The 18,046-nt window shown below is 35.7% G+C and overlaps 2 protein-coding genes across 2 annotated transcripts in view; both read right to left on the bottom strand.

Annotated features, from left to right (window-relative positions):
* The window catches only part of lrp2b (low density lipoprotein receptor-related protein 2b), a 45,222-nt gene extending 35,901 nt beyond the window's left edge, over nucleotides 1-9,321 (bottom strand). The window contains 13 exon segments of the mRNA XM_048179481.1: nucleotides 94-333; nucleotides 418-696; nucleotides 1,152-1,289; nucleotides 1,445-1,575; nucleotides 1,794-1,919; nucleotides 2,171-2,363; nucleotides 2,752-2,961; nucleotides 4,332-4,472; nucleotides 4,575-4,777; nucleotides 7,439-7,645; nucleotides 7,739-7,962; nucleotides 8,057-8,226; nucleotides 8,780-9,321. Coding sequence (XP_048035438.1) covers nucleotides 94-333; nucleotides 418-696; nucleotides 1,152-1,289; nucleotides 1,445-1,575; nucleotides 1,794-1,919; nucleotides 2,171-2,363; nucleotides 2,752-2,961; nucleotides 4,332-4,472; nucleotides 4,575-4,777; nucleotides 7,439-7,645; nucleotides 7,739-7,962; nucleotides 8,057-8,182 — 2,218 coding nt within the window. The 5' untranslated portion in view covers nucleotides 8,183-8,226; nucleotides 8,780-9,321.
* Nucleotides 9,322-10,659: 1,338 nt separating this feature from the next.
* On the bottom strand, nucleotides 10,660-11,614 carry LOC125260932 (suppressor of tumorigenicity 14 protein homolog; the record flags this gene model as incomplete). The annotated part of the gene is made up of 3 exons (XM_048179457.1): nucleotides 10,660-11,014; nucleotides 11,246-11,359; nucleotides 11,476-11,614. Coding segments are annotated over 3 exons (462 nt in total), but the record flags the coding sequence as incomplete, so codon positions are not given.
* Between the last annotated feature and the right edge of the window lie 6,432 nt (nucleotides 11,615-18,046).

Genomic DNA, 18,046 nt, shown 5'->3' with positions numbered 1-18,046 from the left:
CTTTGCCAATAAGCATTTCTGCATATTCACTGACCCTACATCCACCCCTGTTTATGTATTTCCTGAACTTCCTCCAAAATCTTCAATACTCACTGCACTCTCTCTCATCAGAACCATCGCCACAGTCATTGAAGGCATCACACACCCACGCTTTTGGGATGCAGTTTCCATTGGTGCAAGCGAAAAGGTTGGATGAGCAGGTGGTTGGACCACGTGTGGGACAGTTATCCTCATCTGTCCCATCACCACAGTCATCGTGTCCATCACAGCGCCATCTAGCAGGGATGCAGTGCTTGTTCCCACAGGTGAAGGCATATGGAGAGCAGGTTGTACCTGATTAAATAGGTGAAATGAGATGTTTAAGACATGTCTAGGTCTTTATGTGGTGCTCAAGCACACTCACATGCACATACAAACCTGGATCTGTGCAGTTGGTTTCATCTGTTTTGTCGACGCAGTCGTTCACACCGTCACAGCGGTAAGAATTTGGTATGCATCGGCCACCGTCGCAGGGAAAAGCATAGTCTCCACAGTTATCATCTGGTGGAGGCTCAGAGTCATCCTTCACACAGTCCCTTTGGTTCTCCTGCAGCTTCATGCCATAGGGACATCCACACACACGGCTGGACGCAGGCGTAGGGAAACAGAAGTGGCTGCAGCGGCCGTTTGGAATCAGATTGCATCTGCTTTTGAATACTGTACACATCAATGAGATTACAGGAGCTGATTATCACTTACGTTGCATGTGACAAATAACACCATATATCTAGCAAGTATAAGGGTCATTTTTTTTGTCCCATCTATTTATTTATTAAAAAATACAAAAACATGAATACACTTCTTCTATGATGAGCCTGCATTTAATTTCTGAATTAAAATTCATTTTACATTTTTCTTGGGGTGAATAAAGTAAAAAATGTCTGAGTGTCCGGACATCATAATGAAGTAAAATGCTTAGTTAAAAAAAATGACATTCTGTAAAAAAACAACAACAAACAAACAAACAAAAACACATTATTAGTAGTAGTGTTATATTAAAACTGGCATCATGTCAAAACATGTCTAAATAGTGCAGAAAAATGGATGAAATTCCAGTGACACAGATAAGCTTTTGCTTACTAAACTTCTGTCTGTTTATACAATTCACTCACAGTCCTGGAGATCAGCTGAATAGGCCTTGACATTCATTATGCCCGAGATGCCCTTTCGCAGGATTATATTTTCCCCACCATCCCTCTTCCTCATTCGGAAAACAGAATTCGTCCTCCAGTCTGACACAAACAAATGATCTAAAAATGGTGGAGACAGATCAGTCAATGACAAGTGGAACACATCTAAAATATATATTCAGTTGCTGTATAACAGTCGTTGTAGTTTAAAATCATCTCAATATCAACATCATAATGTGGCTGTGAGATGAATGAAAAAACACAGAAGTGACAACCTGTGTGTATCGTAAGCGAGAAAGGGTGAGTGATTTGTCCAATGCTGGAGAAGGCCTGTCGGTCTAGCCCATCAATGCTCACATGCTCAATCCGGTCCAGCTGCGCATCAACCCAATACAGCCTATCCATCCTGTGGAGCAAAAAAAATTTATTATCCTTTGGAGCAAAAAAAAAAAAAAAAATCTTTCCAAGACACATTCCTCTGCCCTCTTTTTTAATAGTCCAAACTGATCCTTGTGTCGGGATGAGATATGAATGGAAAGTGAATAAACCCATCTCATTTACAAACTATTTCAGAAATCAAATGGTTGGTAGTGGAAACTGTTGATTTTAAGAGGACTTCCTTACAGGTAATCCACAGCAAGTCCGTTAGGCCAGCCAAGTGTTGTGTTAATTAGCGGAACAGCATTGCTTCCATCTGTGTATGCTTTGGTGATCACAGCTGGACGGTACCAATCAGACCAGAAGAGGTATCTAAAAATGTAAAAATAGAGCTCTCTATTAAGTTCTATAAAAAATTAAACAAAATAATAATAATAATAATAATAATAATAATAATAATTAATAAAAAAAAACACAAATGCTCAAATCTGAAAAACAATTAATGATTATTTAGGTCTTATATGTAATTATGTTATTCTGTATTTATACTACATTATACAGATGTTTTATTTAGCACAAGATTCTATTCTGAATTATGTATTCTCGCCCATGATGTCTCATACCCTGCACTGGGGTGCACAGCAATACCCCGGGGGTAATTCAAGTTTTTAACGATGTCCCGTCTTGATCCATCTGTTACTTTAAAAGCTGAGACGGTGCGATAGGTGCTGGATGTCCAGAAGAGGATCTTAGAGGTCCAGTCATAAGCCATTGACTCCACAGAGCCCACTCTGTAACCTGTCAGAATCTCATGATCTGAGAACAAAATAATGATTTTATATTTTATTAAAATATTACTGAAATTGGTGAAAATGTATAATTTTATATATATATGAATACATTTTTTTGTAAATATTTGTTATGTTTTATTATAATATTGTATTATAATTATTATATTGTAATTTATAATTGTATAATTTATAAAAAAAAATATTTAAAATTCATATAAAAAGTAATTAATACTAAATTTATGGAATTATTTTTTTCTCATGTTTTATTTGTAATATCAGATTAATTTTAACATCGCTGTTTGGATTCAATCAAAGATGTTACTTGGCCTGAAAATTTTGAAGACCACTGAACAGTTTGATATACAATTGTTAAAAAACAACATCAAAAAGCTGTGTGTTTTCAAGTGACTCACTGGTGCCATTGATGGGTGATTTATAGATGAGCTGCCGCATTCTGTCATTGTAGAACACAGTCTCCACTGACCCATCATACTCCACTCCAGAACCAGAGAAGGTTTCGGCCATGCCAGCGAGCGGCAGGGTGACATCCTCCTGAGAAGACACGTTAAGAGGAATCCCCCTGACCGCTTGTGCATTAGCCACCAGTAAATAATCTTTAATCTCTGAAAGAGAAAGACATGTTTGTTTCAGAGGATCTGGTGCAACTGAAACTGAAAATAAAGCCTGTAAACTGTCATTTTTTCAATGTTAAATACACGTTCCTATGCCAATATCTAGGGATGTCCCGATCACGTTTTTTTGCCCTCGAGTCCGAGTCCGAGTCATTTGATTTTGAGTATCTACCGATACCGAGTCCCGATCCGATACTGCTATAATACATAAAAAAGAATAAAGAAGAGCGAAAAAACAGATCCAGGATCCAGGAACAGTGCTTTTCAGGTTTTTCAGGTATCTAACAGTAGTTTTCACGTACAGAAAATGGATAAAGTAATCAAATATAAAATATCACTGCATATTATCTTTACTGTATAAAATAAATAAAGATTAATCATTATTGAAGTTACAAAAACTATTCAGTCAAGAGCAGTGAGTGATTTCTTTGTTATTTGTTGTTTGATTTAACATTAAAAACAGGCAGCAGGAATAGTTTTTTTCATGCACGATCCAGTAGGCCTACATATACTGTTACACATGTGCCTTTCTTTCTCGACTAATATACGTTCACTTAAGACATAACCGACTATGTTTGCTAGGATACTCGCTAAGACGGGCATGTTGACATAATTTTTGTATGAATTTGTCCGCTGAAGCGCAAGACTTGAAAGAGAACTCAGTATTTGCGCGCTGACTGAAATAAGCGTGTGCGCGCTTCGGATGAGCGCACACAAATCTTCTCACAGCGCGTGCGAGTTCTCTTTCGCGTTTTGTTCTTGAAGGTTTAAATCAGCAAGGCTTAAATGAGTTAGTTTAAACACAGATAGCAGCGTGTGCTGTTCAGGTCTCACCTGCGCTCGCGCTATCAACGGCGATGACGGCGTAAATGACTGGACATTAGAGCAGACGGCACTCGCAGTTAACAGTTTACAAAGACTGTTTTGTCCACGCTTTCTGATTATTGTTGTTGTAACGTTTTGCGCATCCATCGACTGAAACATACATTATCTGAACTCTGTCTGTCTGTTTCCCACGTTGCCATTTTAAACAAACCATATTAACCAATAGATGCGTCCTCATTCGAGATGGACCACGGTGCAAGTGCGTACCGAACCGTAAGTGGAGAACCGTACGGTTCGATTTTTTACAGAGAACCGTTGCACCCCAATACATATATATCCGAGTCCTGATCGGGAGGTAACGTCCGATTCCGATCGAGTCTGAAACCACGTGATCGGGCCCGATTTCCGATCGCGTGATCGGATCTGGACATCCCTACCAATATCCCATGTATATCACCAACTAATTCAGCAAACAAAAAAAACAAAACAAACAGTGAGGTTCATGATTTGCCAGGCTGGCTCTGTCTGTCACTCACTAAAGCAAGTGTGGCGGTCATCCTGGAGGTCGTATCCTAGGCGACACTTGCAGCGGTAACCCAGTCCGTCGTTGTCTGTGCGGTGACTCAGAAGGCAGATTTGCTGACACCCACCATTGTGTCTGCCACATGGGTTTATCACTGCAGTCAGAAAAAGGCAAATTATGATGTATACTTTGAATTGGCCTTGTTATTTTGTGAGCATTTTATAGTTTGTATTATAAACATTCAACTTTGTCTCACCGAAGGGCTGAAGAGCTGGATGGGAAACCACAATTTGTCCAGGCCTGTTAGTAGAGCGGTAGAGAAAAGTCGGGTCACTGCCATTGAAGCGGTTGGTCCGAATCACACCCATTTTGACCCAGTCAGTGAAAAAAGCATGGTTCTCGAATACCGAAATCCCGAACGGGTGGGGGACCTGATGACCTCCATTCAGCACTGTTTTCCTAGTGGCACATTTGAGAGCACATCAACTGAGCCATCAGTTAATAAAACTGAGCCATCAGTTTTATTAAAAGTGCATTATATCAGTGGTTCTCAACCTTTTTTATTACAAACCCCCTATTGTCCACAACAATGTTTGAAGGTGCCGTGACAGTCCAGTTATTACCTGTCTAGTAATTTAACAGACAGGATTATGGCTAAGGATTTTTTAAAATCATAATTTCTACCAAATAAAATATTTTAGAGCTTGGCATTACTCTAAAAATGTATATTCATTACAAAAATGCTGATGGGAGATTTGAAGTTATAAGAATTTACATGACTTTTCCAGGTCTAGAAATAACACTTTTAAAGGTCCCATTCTTCGTGATCCCATGTTTCCAACTTTAGTTAGTGTGTAATGTTGTTGTTAGAGTATAAATAAAATCTGTAAAATTTTAAAGCTCAAAGTTCAATGCCAAGCGAGATATTTTATTTAACAGAAATAGCCTACAATGAACGGCCTGTTTGGACTACATCCCTCTACTTCCTTCTTTAATGACGTCACTAAAACTGTGTTTTGACTAACCTCCGCCCACAGGAATACACAAAAAAGGGGGCGTGGTCTTGTTGCGCTCCCACTGAGAAGAGCAAGAGTTGCGTTTGTAAAGTGTGTTTGTCGCCGAAACGCTGTTATTTTCATCCCGCAGTCCAATCACCTTTGTTTGGCCTTCCCAGGGACGCTGTACTTAGAAATCAGTGGTTACAATTTATGTTTAACTCGGTTCCCGAAAATTATAATCCACATGTTAAACTATGTGCAGCACATTTTTACTGAGGACAGCTTCCTCAATCTCAGTCAGTTTAATGCCGGATTCGCACAAAGATTATTTTTGAAAGATGGAGCAGTTCCCTCTTTGTCTGGAGAAGGCGTTGTTTGTGGACCACAACCGGTAAGTGCATTTTATTATTTACGTTGGTGCGTTTAACAGTTTCTGTAACTTATCACACAAAGGGCAACGCTGTTTAGCTTTGTTAACTAGATGGCAATTGAAACTTATCCGACCAAAACTTTTAAAAAGTGTAGTAATTCAACCGGACACCATCGATTGTTGGTGTTTGTTATGATCAGTTTAAATTATTTGTTGATTATATCTGTTGTTTACTGTTTAACCACATGCTGGTTTAGCTGCAGCCACGCGAATCATTGTTCTATGTTTAGGCCTATGTAACGTTACCTACTGTAAATAAACAGCTTACCATTGTGACACATCCTGTAAAAGACGTTTACAATAACACTGAGCGCGTGCATCTCCCCGTTATGGTAAGAGGCGTGACCTTTCCGGGCAAGGAGCGCTAAGCTGCTGTCGAATCACAACACAGGAACCGCTGGCACAATCAGAACTCGTTACGTATTTCTGAAGGAGGGACTTCATAGAACAAGGAAGTCATCAGCCCGTTTTTATGACAGTGGAAACAGCGGTATACAGATAAGTAAATTATGTGAAAAATACTGTGTTTTTTTACACGCGAAACATGAACACATGTTATATTGCACACTATAAACACAATCAAAGCTTCAAAAAACCACGAAGAACGGGACCTTTAAAATTGGACTACATTGGACTACAATCCAGGTTTTTCTGGAATTCTGAAGCCTCATTTATAAAGACATGCGATGATCCTATGAATGATCCTATGAACGATTGATAAAATGTCCATTAGCACAACAAAATGTTCCTAAACTTTATAAATTACAGTTCATTTTAAATTCAAGTGCAATGTGAACAAGCACATCGACTCCACCTACAGAATTCCATCAAAAATCCCTTTATGGTTCAGAAAAAGTATGCCACTTATCATCTTGGTGACCTGATTATCTATTTATCTTTACATTTTAATGTTGGATTATTTTACTGGTATATGTGACCACAAAACCAGTCATAAGGGTTATTTTTTTTAAATTGAGATTCATACAACATTTGAACGCTGAATAAATAAGCTTTCCATTGATGTATGGTTTGTTAGGATAGGACAATATTTGGCCGAGGTACAACTATTTGAAAATCTGGAATCTGAGGGTGCAAAAAAAATCAAAATATTGAGAAAATTACACTTACAAAAATAATTTTTTGATATATTTATGGTAGGAAATTTACAAAATATCTTCATGGAACATGATCTTTACTTAATATCCTAATGATTTTTAGCATAAAAGAAAAAACGATCATTTTGACCCATAGAATATATTGTTGGCTATTGCTACAAATATACCCATGTAACTTATGACTGGTTTTGTGGTTCAGGGTCACATATATGAGCACAAAAAGTGTGTACGCATGCTCTTCAGTTGGCGTATGCATAAGAACATCTTCACATCAGTTTTTGTCTGCATGAAACCCATTTTGTTCCTCACTTGTGATGTAGGATGAAATCAATGGAATTTTACCAAATCCCATAGAAGGTGCATTTTATAAATATAAAACTATTTTTGAGGGGATGCAATAAAATAAGAAATATTTTAATTTGTACTTGTTTTTTCTTATTTTAAATAATTTTAGGTCATCTTGAGGCCCCTTTGGACTTTTGCTAAGGCCTCCTAATGGGCTCTGGCCCCCTGGTTGAGAACCACTGATTTATATGGCCCTAAAAGGTTTAAAATAGCAACTTGCGGGGTATAATACCTGTCCAAGCCACTATATGTGACAGTCTCTACCAAGTTAAAATGGCTGTCTGTCCAGTAAACTCTCTTGGTAACCAAATCCAAGGTGATTCCAGTAGGGGAACCCAGTCTGGTCTTAACCAACTCAAACCGGTTACTACCATCCATGAAGGCCCGCTCCAATTTCACATCATCTGTGTTATATCCAGAGTCTGTGAAGAACATGTATCTGTAGGAGATGGGATAGAGCAATCAGACATGAAAATAGATGAGTTAAAGTTTCCTTTACAACACACTGAATCACATCCGCACACATAATTACCCCACAGTTGGGTCTAGAGCAAGCCCGTGAGGAGTCACCAAGTTTTCTGCGATCAGCGTGACACGGTTTCCCCCATCATAATCGCATGCTTCAATTCTCTCCACACGTTCCTCAACAAGGTACAGCTTAAAGTTGATCCAGTCCACAGCCACATTCTGGGCATTGTGCACTGCTTCAGACAGAACCTCCGTCTTATCGCTACCATCAAAATTTATGGAGTAAACCTGAAAAAAATGTGGGGTTTTTTGTTGTTGTTTTTTGTGAGCATAACTGTATTCATATTTACATTGTAATTTCACACTATAAACCATTAAACACCTTCTGAGAATTGGTATCCGTCCAGAAGATCCTTTGAGTGTGCCAGTTGTAACCGACACCCACAGCGTAACCTTTACCATCTGATTGGACCAGAAGTCTGACAAACCGCCCATGTATATCTGCCATCTTGATATCACGCCCATCTGTGAAGATCAGCTGTGGTAAACCCCCTGTGAGGACCAAGAAGACAAGATGTTACAATGTCCTATCGAAAATGTAGATAAAATTAAAAAATGCTATGCACAACCTAAAAAGCCAAATAGCTGTTGACTATAATACTATAACATTTGACTATATGACTATATGCCATTTCTATTTTTATCTACATTATACTACTATTGCGATTCTCATATGGTGATGCGTCTGTACGGCAGACAGTGATGTAAAAAACACAAGTAATTGCAAATTATGGAATGCAACTAACCACATAATTATGCATTTTTTAATAGCAAAATATGCTTTTTTTGTATTTGTGGGAATAAAAATTGTACTAAATATTTCCTAGTAGTGCCTTCAGTGTAGGCAGTTGATGTTTAATTGATGCTTTGAATGAGATTCCTAGTACTGTGGGAAGAGCTGCTGTGATCCTGTATTAAAATTTTGAACTCAAACAGTTTGAGGCAATAAAGTAGATTAGAATTAAATTTAGACATAACACTCATTTAGCAATACGTTCAACATTTTAGCTTGTTAAAAGCAGTTTCAGTTCTATGTTCTGCTCACCTGAAATATTGGCCTTGCAGACATGACCCTGCTCCAGGAAGTATCCAGCAGCACAGCTGCAATGATGTGTTCCTGGGCGATCCTCACAGAAATGATCACAGATACCCCAAATTTTACAGTCATCATAGTCTGAGGATGAACCACATAAATGAGTCCATCAAATTTCATCTTTCATCCATCAAATCAAAGTGCTACATAACCAAAATACAGGAAGCCATTTTATTGTCATGTGACAAGAAGCCATTTTGTTGTCATGTAAAATAAAAACACCCAAAATACTTAAATAATAATAATAATAATAATGATTATGTATACTCACATTTTGAGTTGTAAGGTATAAAATTGTATTGCTGTAACACCACTAAATATTAATCAAAAATGTATGAAATCTGAGAACTTGACACTTGCATTTTGAACTAGATATTTAAAGGATTTCTCCTTTTTATAATCTCAGACATCCTTATTAGTCATTAACCCACATGCTAAATCTGTCTTAAAGTGCTAATCCAATAAATTAAGGGTAATTCTGGAAAAAAAAAAAACTGGATTGTATAAACTCACAGGAATTTTTTTGTCCAGTATAATGTGATATCCAGATTTAGATGCAAATATGGTCTGTAATCAGATAATAAAGGGATTTCATGCACTGACCCACACATGTGCGGCTGTCATTGGCCACAGTGAAGCCATCTGGACAGTAGCATGCTCCACCCTGTGGGCTGGGATGACAGCGGTACTCACAGCTCAAAGCAGAACACAGGTTTAAACCTACAGGACAGACAGTGTTATCAGAGGTAGTTAGTTACTCTAAGTATCTAGGGCAGCTGAGTTATCACAGCCTGTCTGTCACATGCATAACTTGATATGAAAGTCACATCATCTGGTCATCAGCTGTATTATAATAAAATGTGACTTTCACCCAGAGACATGTGATTAAAGTAAAAACTCAATACACATAAAAACTCAATAAATTGTCCTGTAATTCTGAGGGTATGATTGAGATTATGTTTAAGGCATATCAGTTTATTATTATAGAAGCTTGTTTCCGCCATGGAATAAAAAATAAAGGTAATTGTGACTTTTTTTCTCAAAATTCTGACTTTTTTTCCTTGCAATTGCATTTACATCTCGCAATTCTTACTTTTTTCTCAGAATTGCGTGATATAAAGTCTCAGTTGCGTGTTATAAAGTCAGAATTGCGTGATATAAAGTCGCAATTGTGAGTTATATCACGCAATTCTGAGAAAAAAGTCAGAATTGCAAGTTTATATCTCACAATTCTGACTTTTTTCTCAGAATTGTATGATATAAAGTCCCAATTGTGTGTTATAAAGTCAGAATTGTGAGATATAAACTCACAATTCTGAGAAAAGTCAGAACTGCGAGATATAAACTCACAATTGTGAGAAAAAAAGTCAGAATTGTAAGTTTACATCTCGCAATTCTTTGTAACTTGCAATTTTGAGTTTATATCTCGCAATCCTAATAAAAAAGTCAAAATTGCGAGATGTAAACTCACAATTGTGAGAAAAAAGTCAGAATTGTGAGAGTCAAATTCGCAATTCGAGAGTCGAAAAGTTGCAATTATCTTTTAATTTTTTTTTATTCTGTAGTGGAAACAAGCTTCCATACATTATAGTTATTCTGGCATCTAGTGAATACTTTGTGACTGCTGTTAGGCTAATTTGATTGACATCTCATGATTATATCAAAATGAATGTGTACATGTGCTGAGCTCAATATATATATATATATATATATATATATATATATATATATATAAAGATACATTTTAATTAATTATTAATTATTATGAATCATTTCATTTCATGTCTTTTAGGTATTTACCACAGGTCAGATGTGCTGTAGTATTGCTCTCATCTGTTCCACCAGGGCAGTCAGGGTGTTCATCACACACTTTGTTTATAGGCACACACATTGAAGAGCCTGGACAGGGCCATTCGCCAGGGTAACAGTCTCGGATACCTGGGTCTGAAAGTATGAAATCCTCAGAATTTAGGGTTAACTAATTAATCATATGTTTTTTACTAAATCTTATATAATAGATGTGACTGAATCTGTTGCATATTGACAGGAGAGAGAAGGTGTCAATCTCACCGCATCCATTTTCATCGCTAAAGTCTCCACAGTCATTGATACCATCACACACCCACTGCTGAGGCATACAGCGCCCATTACTGCAGGCGAACTCTGACCCACTACATGTCCGATACTCTGGCAAAGAAGACGACATAGCAGTGCTTTATTTGGCAGAAAAAACTATAAGCTAGCTATATACATACTAAAAACAAGGTACTTTTTGGTACTTTTATTAATGAACTAATGTATATTTTGACTGATTACAACACATAAAGAACCAAAAATACACATTTACTTCCTGATACATTAGCTTTCTGTAATGCCTGCAGCTTTGGTAGAATAGGTGAGAAGTATTGTGCGACCCACCACAGTTTTGCTCATCACTGCTGTCGCCACAGTCATCCCAATGATCACAGACAAATGGCATCGGGATGCAGTATCCACTGGCACATTCAAACTGATGCGACTGACAGTGCCTCGCTGTTTCAGGGAAGAAAGACATAGAAGGGAAGGAAATTGCCATGATGATGTACATGGTCAAATGTTGTACATTAATCTGAACATGCTTTACTGGTGATTGATACACTCTCACTCACTGCAGTTGGATTCATCTGATCCATCTCGACAATCTAGCATCCCATCACAGTGCTGAGTGTTGTTGTAGCAAGCACCGTTAGCACATGTCTTCTCTGTGCAGGCTGGGTAATCTGGATTCAACAAGAGGAAATTTGATGAATTTTATTGGCATTCCAAAACCTGGTGATGATAGATTTTTTACATTACCCATCACCAGCATTCCCTTGTCATTTTGGTAACTGATTTATCTTGAGATTTTTATGTGTATTGGACAATTAAAAGTGGTCATATGCTTTTTGTCTTGTAAAGATAACACGGCTAAAGACCTTTGTAACAATTATCACAGTCCTGTTTGCAATAAATTTTAGTTTTTGGAGTTCATTCTGGATCAAATAATATCATTAACAAGTAATATATGTTATATTATTTAAAAAATATTAAAATGATTTATTGAAATAATGTTTTTAATTTTCTGACCATTTTTTAAGCTTCTATATATTGATCAGTAAGAGTCTGTATTGCTACAGAAGAATGGTAAATGGCAAATGTCTTTTCATTGTACAGTAGAAAGAGATGTTCTTACAGCCACCATATTTATTTAAATGTTTTATAGGCCTAGGCTGCATTGTGTTGTTTCCGTGATGGAAGTGCTAAAATAAACATGCACATTTGATACTAAACAGATGTTTGAGCCTCATTTAATTTTTTTTTTATATTTACATTTTTTATTTAATTTAGGACTAATTTTGTGGTCAAAAATATGAATTATTTTAACAAAATAAGAGGGATCATTCAAAATGTTTTTAATTTAGGACTTTCCTGAATCAGATATTTTACATTAAAGATATACGCTTGATTCTTAATACTCTGTGTCTATGATTTTGGGATTCATCTTTTCACACTCAAACACAATAATTACAAAAGGTGAAAACATCCAATGATGCTCCAGAAGAAAACATAATGCATTAAGAGTCAGGGGGTAAAAACTTTTTGAATTTGAAGATCAGAGTAAATTCTATTTATTTTGTCTTCAGGGAAACAATTGAGTATCTTCTGAAGGGCAGTACTAAACAAAAATATGATATTTAAACAAAATAAGAAAAATTGACACATCTTCATCCTGTTAAAAAATTTCCCCAGCTCTTAATGCATTATGTTTCCTTCTTTAGCATCAATTAATGCTTTCACCTTTTGTAATAGTTTTGTTTGAGTCCCTCAATTGTCCTCAGTGTGAAAAGATGGATCTGAAAATCATAGTCAATGCTTTAAATATGCAAAAGATGCTGTAAAACCAAAGAATTTGCAGGACCTGGAGGATGTTTCTGAAGAACAGTGGGCAGTTTAACTGTTTAGGACTATTGTGGTCTCGTGAATCATCTAGGTAATGACACACAGTATTAAAAATCAAGCATATGATTACTTTTGAATTGGGTCATTTTTTATAAATTCAGCTATTATTTTGTCTTGTGGACTATATTATGTAAACATCTTTTATGTAAAATATCTTATTCAGGGCAGTACTAAGTAAAAAATAACATTCATTTTGTATGATCCCTCGTATTTTGTTATAAATAATGAACATTTTGCAGATTCTGCAAGGGCTATGTAAACTTTTGACCACAACTGTGTACATTAGATTTTATATTACATATAGAATTTAGTATTTTTTATTTCCCTTTTTGTATATATTTTTGCATATAAATATTCTGAATGTCTGACAGATTTTTAAATTACCATATACTGATAAATATGAGCCTGTTTAACTTTTTTTTTTTTTTTTTATCTTTTTACATTAGAAAGAAACATTCTTACTGCAGTTGTTCTCATCCGAGTTGTCCACACAGTCTGATACATGGTCACATCTGTATTGTTTGGGAATGCACTGCCCTTCTCGACAAGTGAACTGGTTTGGACTGCATGTCTGACCACCTTAGAAAACAAACAGTAGGGTCATTGACCACTTGCGTTAATACTCCAATTTTTATTGCTGAATTAACTGTATTATTTCAGTCATTTAAGGCAAATGTAGACATACTACAGGCTCTTTGCTCATCTGAGCCATCGGTGCAGTCCGGTTCTCCATCACATACAAAAGCTTGTGGAATACACTCCCCTCCTGTCAGGCACTTGAACTCCTCAGAGCTACAAGTTGATAATGCTGAAAATAAGAAGAAGATGTTTGAAAATATGTCCTGTGCATAATAATAAATTGCATTACGTTTATCAATTTGGCAAATGCATTGACACGACATCTTGTCATGGGTTAATCCAACAACACAAGTTACTCACGACAGTTCAGTTCATCAGAGTCGTCTGTACAGTCCTTTGTTCCATCACACCTCCAGTCTTGATTTATACATTGACCATTACTACACTGGAACTGAGTGCTGGTGCACTGACCTGCTCAGAAAAAATAATGGATGCTATTTTTTTCTGACCAGCAATTTAATTTGATAAAACATGACTTACAGTAATAGCACTTGTAGAAGTTGGAAATGTGACAAATAGCCTATATTAATTTATGTGTCCATAATATAGTCAAAAGAAAAAAGTTTAAAAAAAAGTTGCTAGTATGAGGCGTCACTCCTCAGTTCCAGCTCATTACATATTATCATAGATTTGTTGAGTTTAGAAAATTGCCAGAAGCGAACCTACCTAGGTTGGTGTTAAAATAAAATCTTAATGACTCTGACCCTGACTTACGTTTTTATGAGAATTTAGGAAAAAATCTCACTTTGTAAGGACTAACTTATCAATGAGTAACTCTGTTTATGGATTTAGGAGCTACTGTGTAGAACATCTTTACTTTACCTCATGCGATGCCTAATAAAATTTGCCATACTGTTGGGGCGTTACAAACTAAAGCTGCAAAGGCGCTAACTTTTTCAGTGGCCTGCAAGTAGAATAATAATGTAGATTTTGTAGTATAAAGAGCTATTCAACAAGAAGCGGTGTAGCACGTTATTGGGGATAAAATATACGCACTTACCTCTCGTTTGTAGGTGTGTTAGTTAAATTCATTATAGTGAATCGGTTCAGCCTAAACTTCCCCCATACCTTCTCTCATATTATGTAGAAAGTCCGATGCATTCTAGTGAATAGGTCCGTTCAAATGGTTGATTAAATAAGATTCCCAAAAATGATTCACGAATTCGAGCCCAGTTCTATTTCGACTCGGCTGTGTTAGAGTGTTTTGTTTGTATTTAGTCTAAATTCACCTGTTTACATTTTATACTGTCATCCTAATTATTCATTTATTTAAAACCCCTCATTGTTTTTTTTATTTAGCCAACAATTAACTTTGAATTATAAATTATATGATTGGATAGTTAGTTATTTTTTTTGTTTATAAAAACATCCCTTAAGCTCCCTTAAGCACTTAAATGTAGTTGGCTTTTTGTTTGTAAAGTAGTTTTTCCTAAAAGAATGTGGTTTCATCAGTTTAACTCAGAAAAATGTGAATGTATGCCGAATACTATTTTTTGTCATTTGGATGAAGTTAATATGAGTGCTCCAAAATGGACAATATTCTTATTGGATAAATTAAATATATCCTACAAAAGGATTAGTCTACTGTAAAAAAAAAAGAAAAAAGAAAAAAGAAAAAAAAAGCTTCCAAACACTCATATTTTCAAGTGCAAATACCGTGCAGCAAAATACAGAATTATAAATAAAAAAAAAAAAAGCAAATATTGAAATATTTGATTTAATCATTATATTATAATAAACTTACCTTGCACAATGGAGGGTCCTTGGATTAAAAATAGCACTGCTAAAACATAACGATCTGGTCTGACCATTATTGTTTTATTTGGTCAAAGCTCTTGCAGAGTTGGGGATAACTCTACACTTCTAGCTGCGTAACTGTCTCAGTATCCATCCAAGTTGAGTATGTCTCCAGACCAAAAAGGTCCTTGATGAGCTTTTCTCTTAAAAGAAGCAAAGACTGGATAAAGGAGACAAAGGTGCAGCCTTTTATGACCCTGACTCTGTATGACTTTAATCTAATATTAACTTTTTCCAGTTAAACATGTGAGCATCAGCAAAAATTCTTCAGTGTCATTTTTGTATAACAGGAGGACCATGCTTTTACTTGCTTTATTGGTAAGATTTTGCAACTCATGCAGGAATACAGCCAATGGAGTGTACTGAGAGATAAATGAACTATGTCTCAGAATTAGTGTCAGATGCTACTGAAAGAAAGAAAAAACAAACATGTGCCTTCACTCATTGAAAAAGTGTTTTGGGGTGAATATTTACTCATAACGTTTCTATTTACACTACCATTCAAAAGTTTGGGATCGGTAAGATTTTTAATATTTTTAAAAGAAGTTTTGTCTGCTCACCAAGATTGCATTTATTTAATTAAAAATACAGTAAAAACAGTAATATTGTGAAATATTATTACAATTTAAAATAACTGTTTTCTATTGGAACATATTTTAAAATGTAATTTATTCTTGTGATGGCAAAGCTGAATTTTCAGCATCATTACTCCAGACTTCAGTGTCACATGATCCTTCAGAAATCATTCTAATATGATGATTTGATGTTCAAGAAACATTTATTATTATTATCAATGTTAAAAACAGTTGTATACTTTTTTTCAGGATTCCTTGATGAATAGAAAGTTCAAAAGAACAGCATTTATCTGAAATACAAACCTTTTGTAACATTATACACTACCGTTCAAAAGTTTGGGGTCAGTAAGAATTTTTATTTTTATTTTTTGAGAAGAATTTAAAGAAATTAATATTTTTTTTCAGCAAGGATGCATTAAATCAATCAAAAGTGACAGTAAAGACATTTGAAATTTAATATTTTTAATAATTTAATAATTTAATTTAATTTGAAGATTATATTTCAAATAAACGCTGTTTGTTTGAACTTTCTATTCATCAAAGAATCCTGAAAAAAAATATTGTACACAAATATTTTGTACAATTGTACACATTAAATGTCTCTTGAGCAGTTAATCAGCATATTAGAATGATTTCTGAAGGATCATGTGACACTGACTGGAGTAATGATGCTGAAAATTCAGCTTTGACATCACATGAATAAATTACTTTGTAAAATATATTCAAATAGAAAACAATTATTTTAAATTGTAATAATATTTCACAATATTACGTTTTTTATTTTATTTTTAATTAAATAAATGCAGCCTTGGTGAGCAGATGAAACTTCTTTTAAAGACATTAAAAATCTTACCGATCCCAAACTTTTGTTGTTATGTTTACAAAATGTAAAATTATTAGAGACATTTAATGCAGCTGTGCCTCCAGTGACCCCGAATTTGATTCCTGGTTCGAGGGTCTTTGCTGATCTCGTTCCCTTCTCCACCTCATGATCTGTATACTGTCCTATCCAATAATGGCATAAAAAGGCCAAACACATAACTTAAAAAACTAAATGTAATATTTTATGTCTATAATAATCCTCATGGTTTGTGTTATATTTTGTGTTTACTGTAAAATGCTTATTTATAGTGTAATTAAAAATGAAAGATAGCTGATGGGTTAAATCTTAGTGAAGTTCCTAAACATAATTTAGGGAGGAGCGAGCCCATCTAATCTTCCAATCAACAGAGTATATAAGCAGCTGCTTACCTCTCTTCAGTCTCAGCTGTTCCAGCATCCCTCCACCTCCCCAAACTCCACCTTCATCTCAGGTACCTTGCCCTGTAATCACATCCTATATTTATTCACTGGAGGGGGGTAGATAAAGATAAAGATGCTTCATCGAGCCCCTCCTCAGTGGACAGCAAGCCAAATTAGCTAACCTAATACCCTAAAGATTATATGGGCAAACAAACTCGTTAATTGGGTAGAAGTTACATAATTTATGGTGTGAATTGTGTCAGAAAATAGAACGAAATTTCAAATCATATTAAAGCTGCAAGCAGCGATGAAAGGACCCTCGCACCCGGGCTCACTACCACCACCACCCATCGGCTTTTTCTTCTGTCCCACTTTATCTGACGTATATTTGCAAATAGGGCAGGGTGATGCTAAGTGAGAAGTCATTTTAGTTATGAGATATGAGTTTATCATTGACAGCAATTTAGCATTATGATTAAATGACAGTGCAGTGTGTGATATAGTGTATTTAGAACTGTGTTGTGCAGTGCACATGTAATTACATTAATGAAATGTATTTCTGAATCACATAGCAAAAATGATGGCAGGAAAGAAAATTTTAATAGGCATAGCCTATTCTAGAAACAAGCAAAAGTTGTTTGAGCTTTTAATGATCCTAGTATGTGTCTAATTCACATATTAATGTGCTTTGTAGAAATGAGAGCAAAGTTTCATAAGAATATTTCATAATTATTTTTGTTTCCCTTTATATGAAGAGCTGTTCAATGTGTAATGACTGAGACAAATCAGACACAATTATTTGTTAGTTAACCAATAGTTTTAAGCTCACTCTGGGGTCTGGCTTCCATCCCCTGAGAAGTTCTTAGTTTCAAGTTATATTGCACCAAAGAATGTGGCTGCCGCATGGAGAGCAGAGAAGAGACACACAAAAATGTGCATCTTTCCTGCATTATCCACACATAACACAGACTCTCTTGCATTAATGTAT

This window comes from Megalobrama amblycephala, unplaced genomic scaffold (assembly GCF_018812025.1).
Source record: "Megalobrama amblycephala isolate DHTTF-2021 unplaced genomic scaffold, ASM1881202v1 scaffold201, whole genome shotgun sequence".
Lineage (NCBI taxonomy): Eukaryota > Metazoa > Chordata > Actinopteri > Cypriniformes > Xenocyprididae > Megalobrama > Megalobrama amblycephala.
Note: the sequence above shows the minus strand (reverse complement) of the source record. Positions and strands in the feature narration are given on the sequence as shown.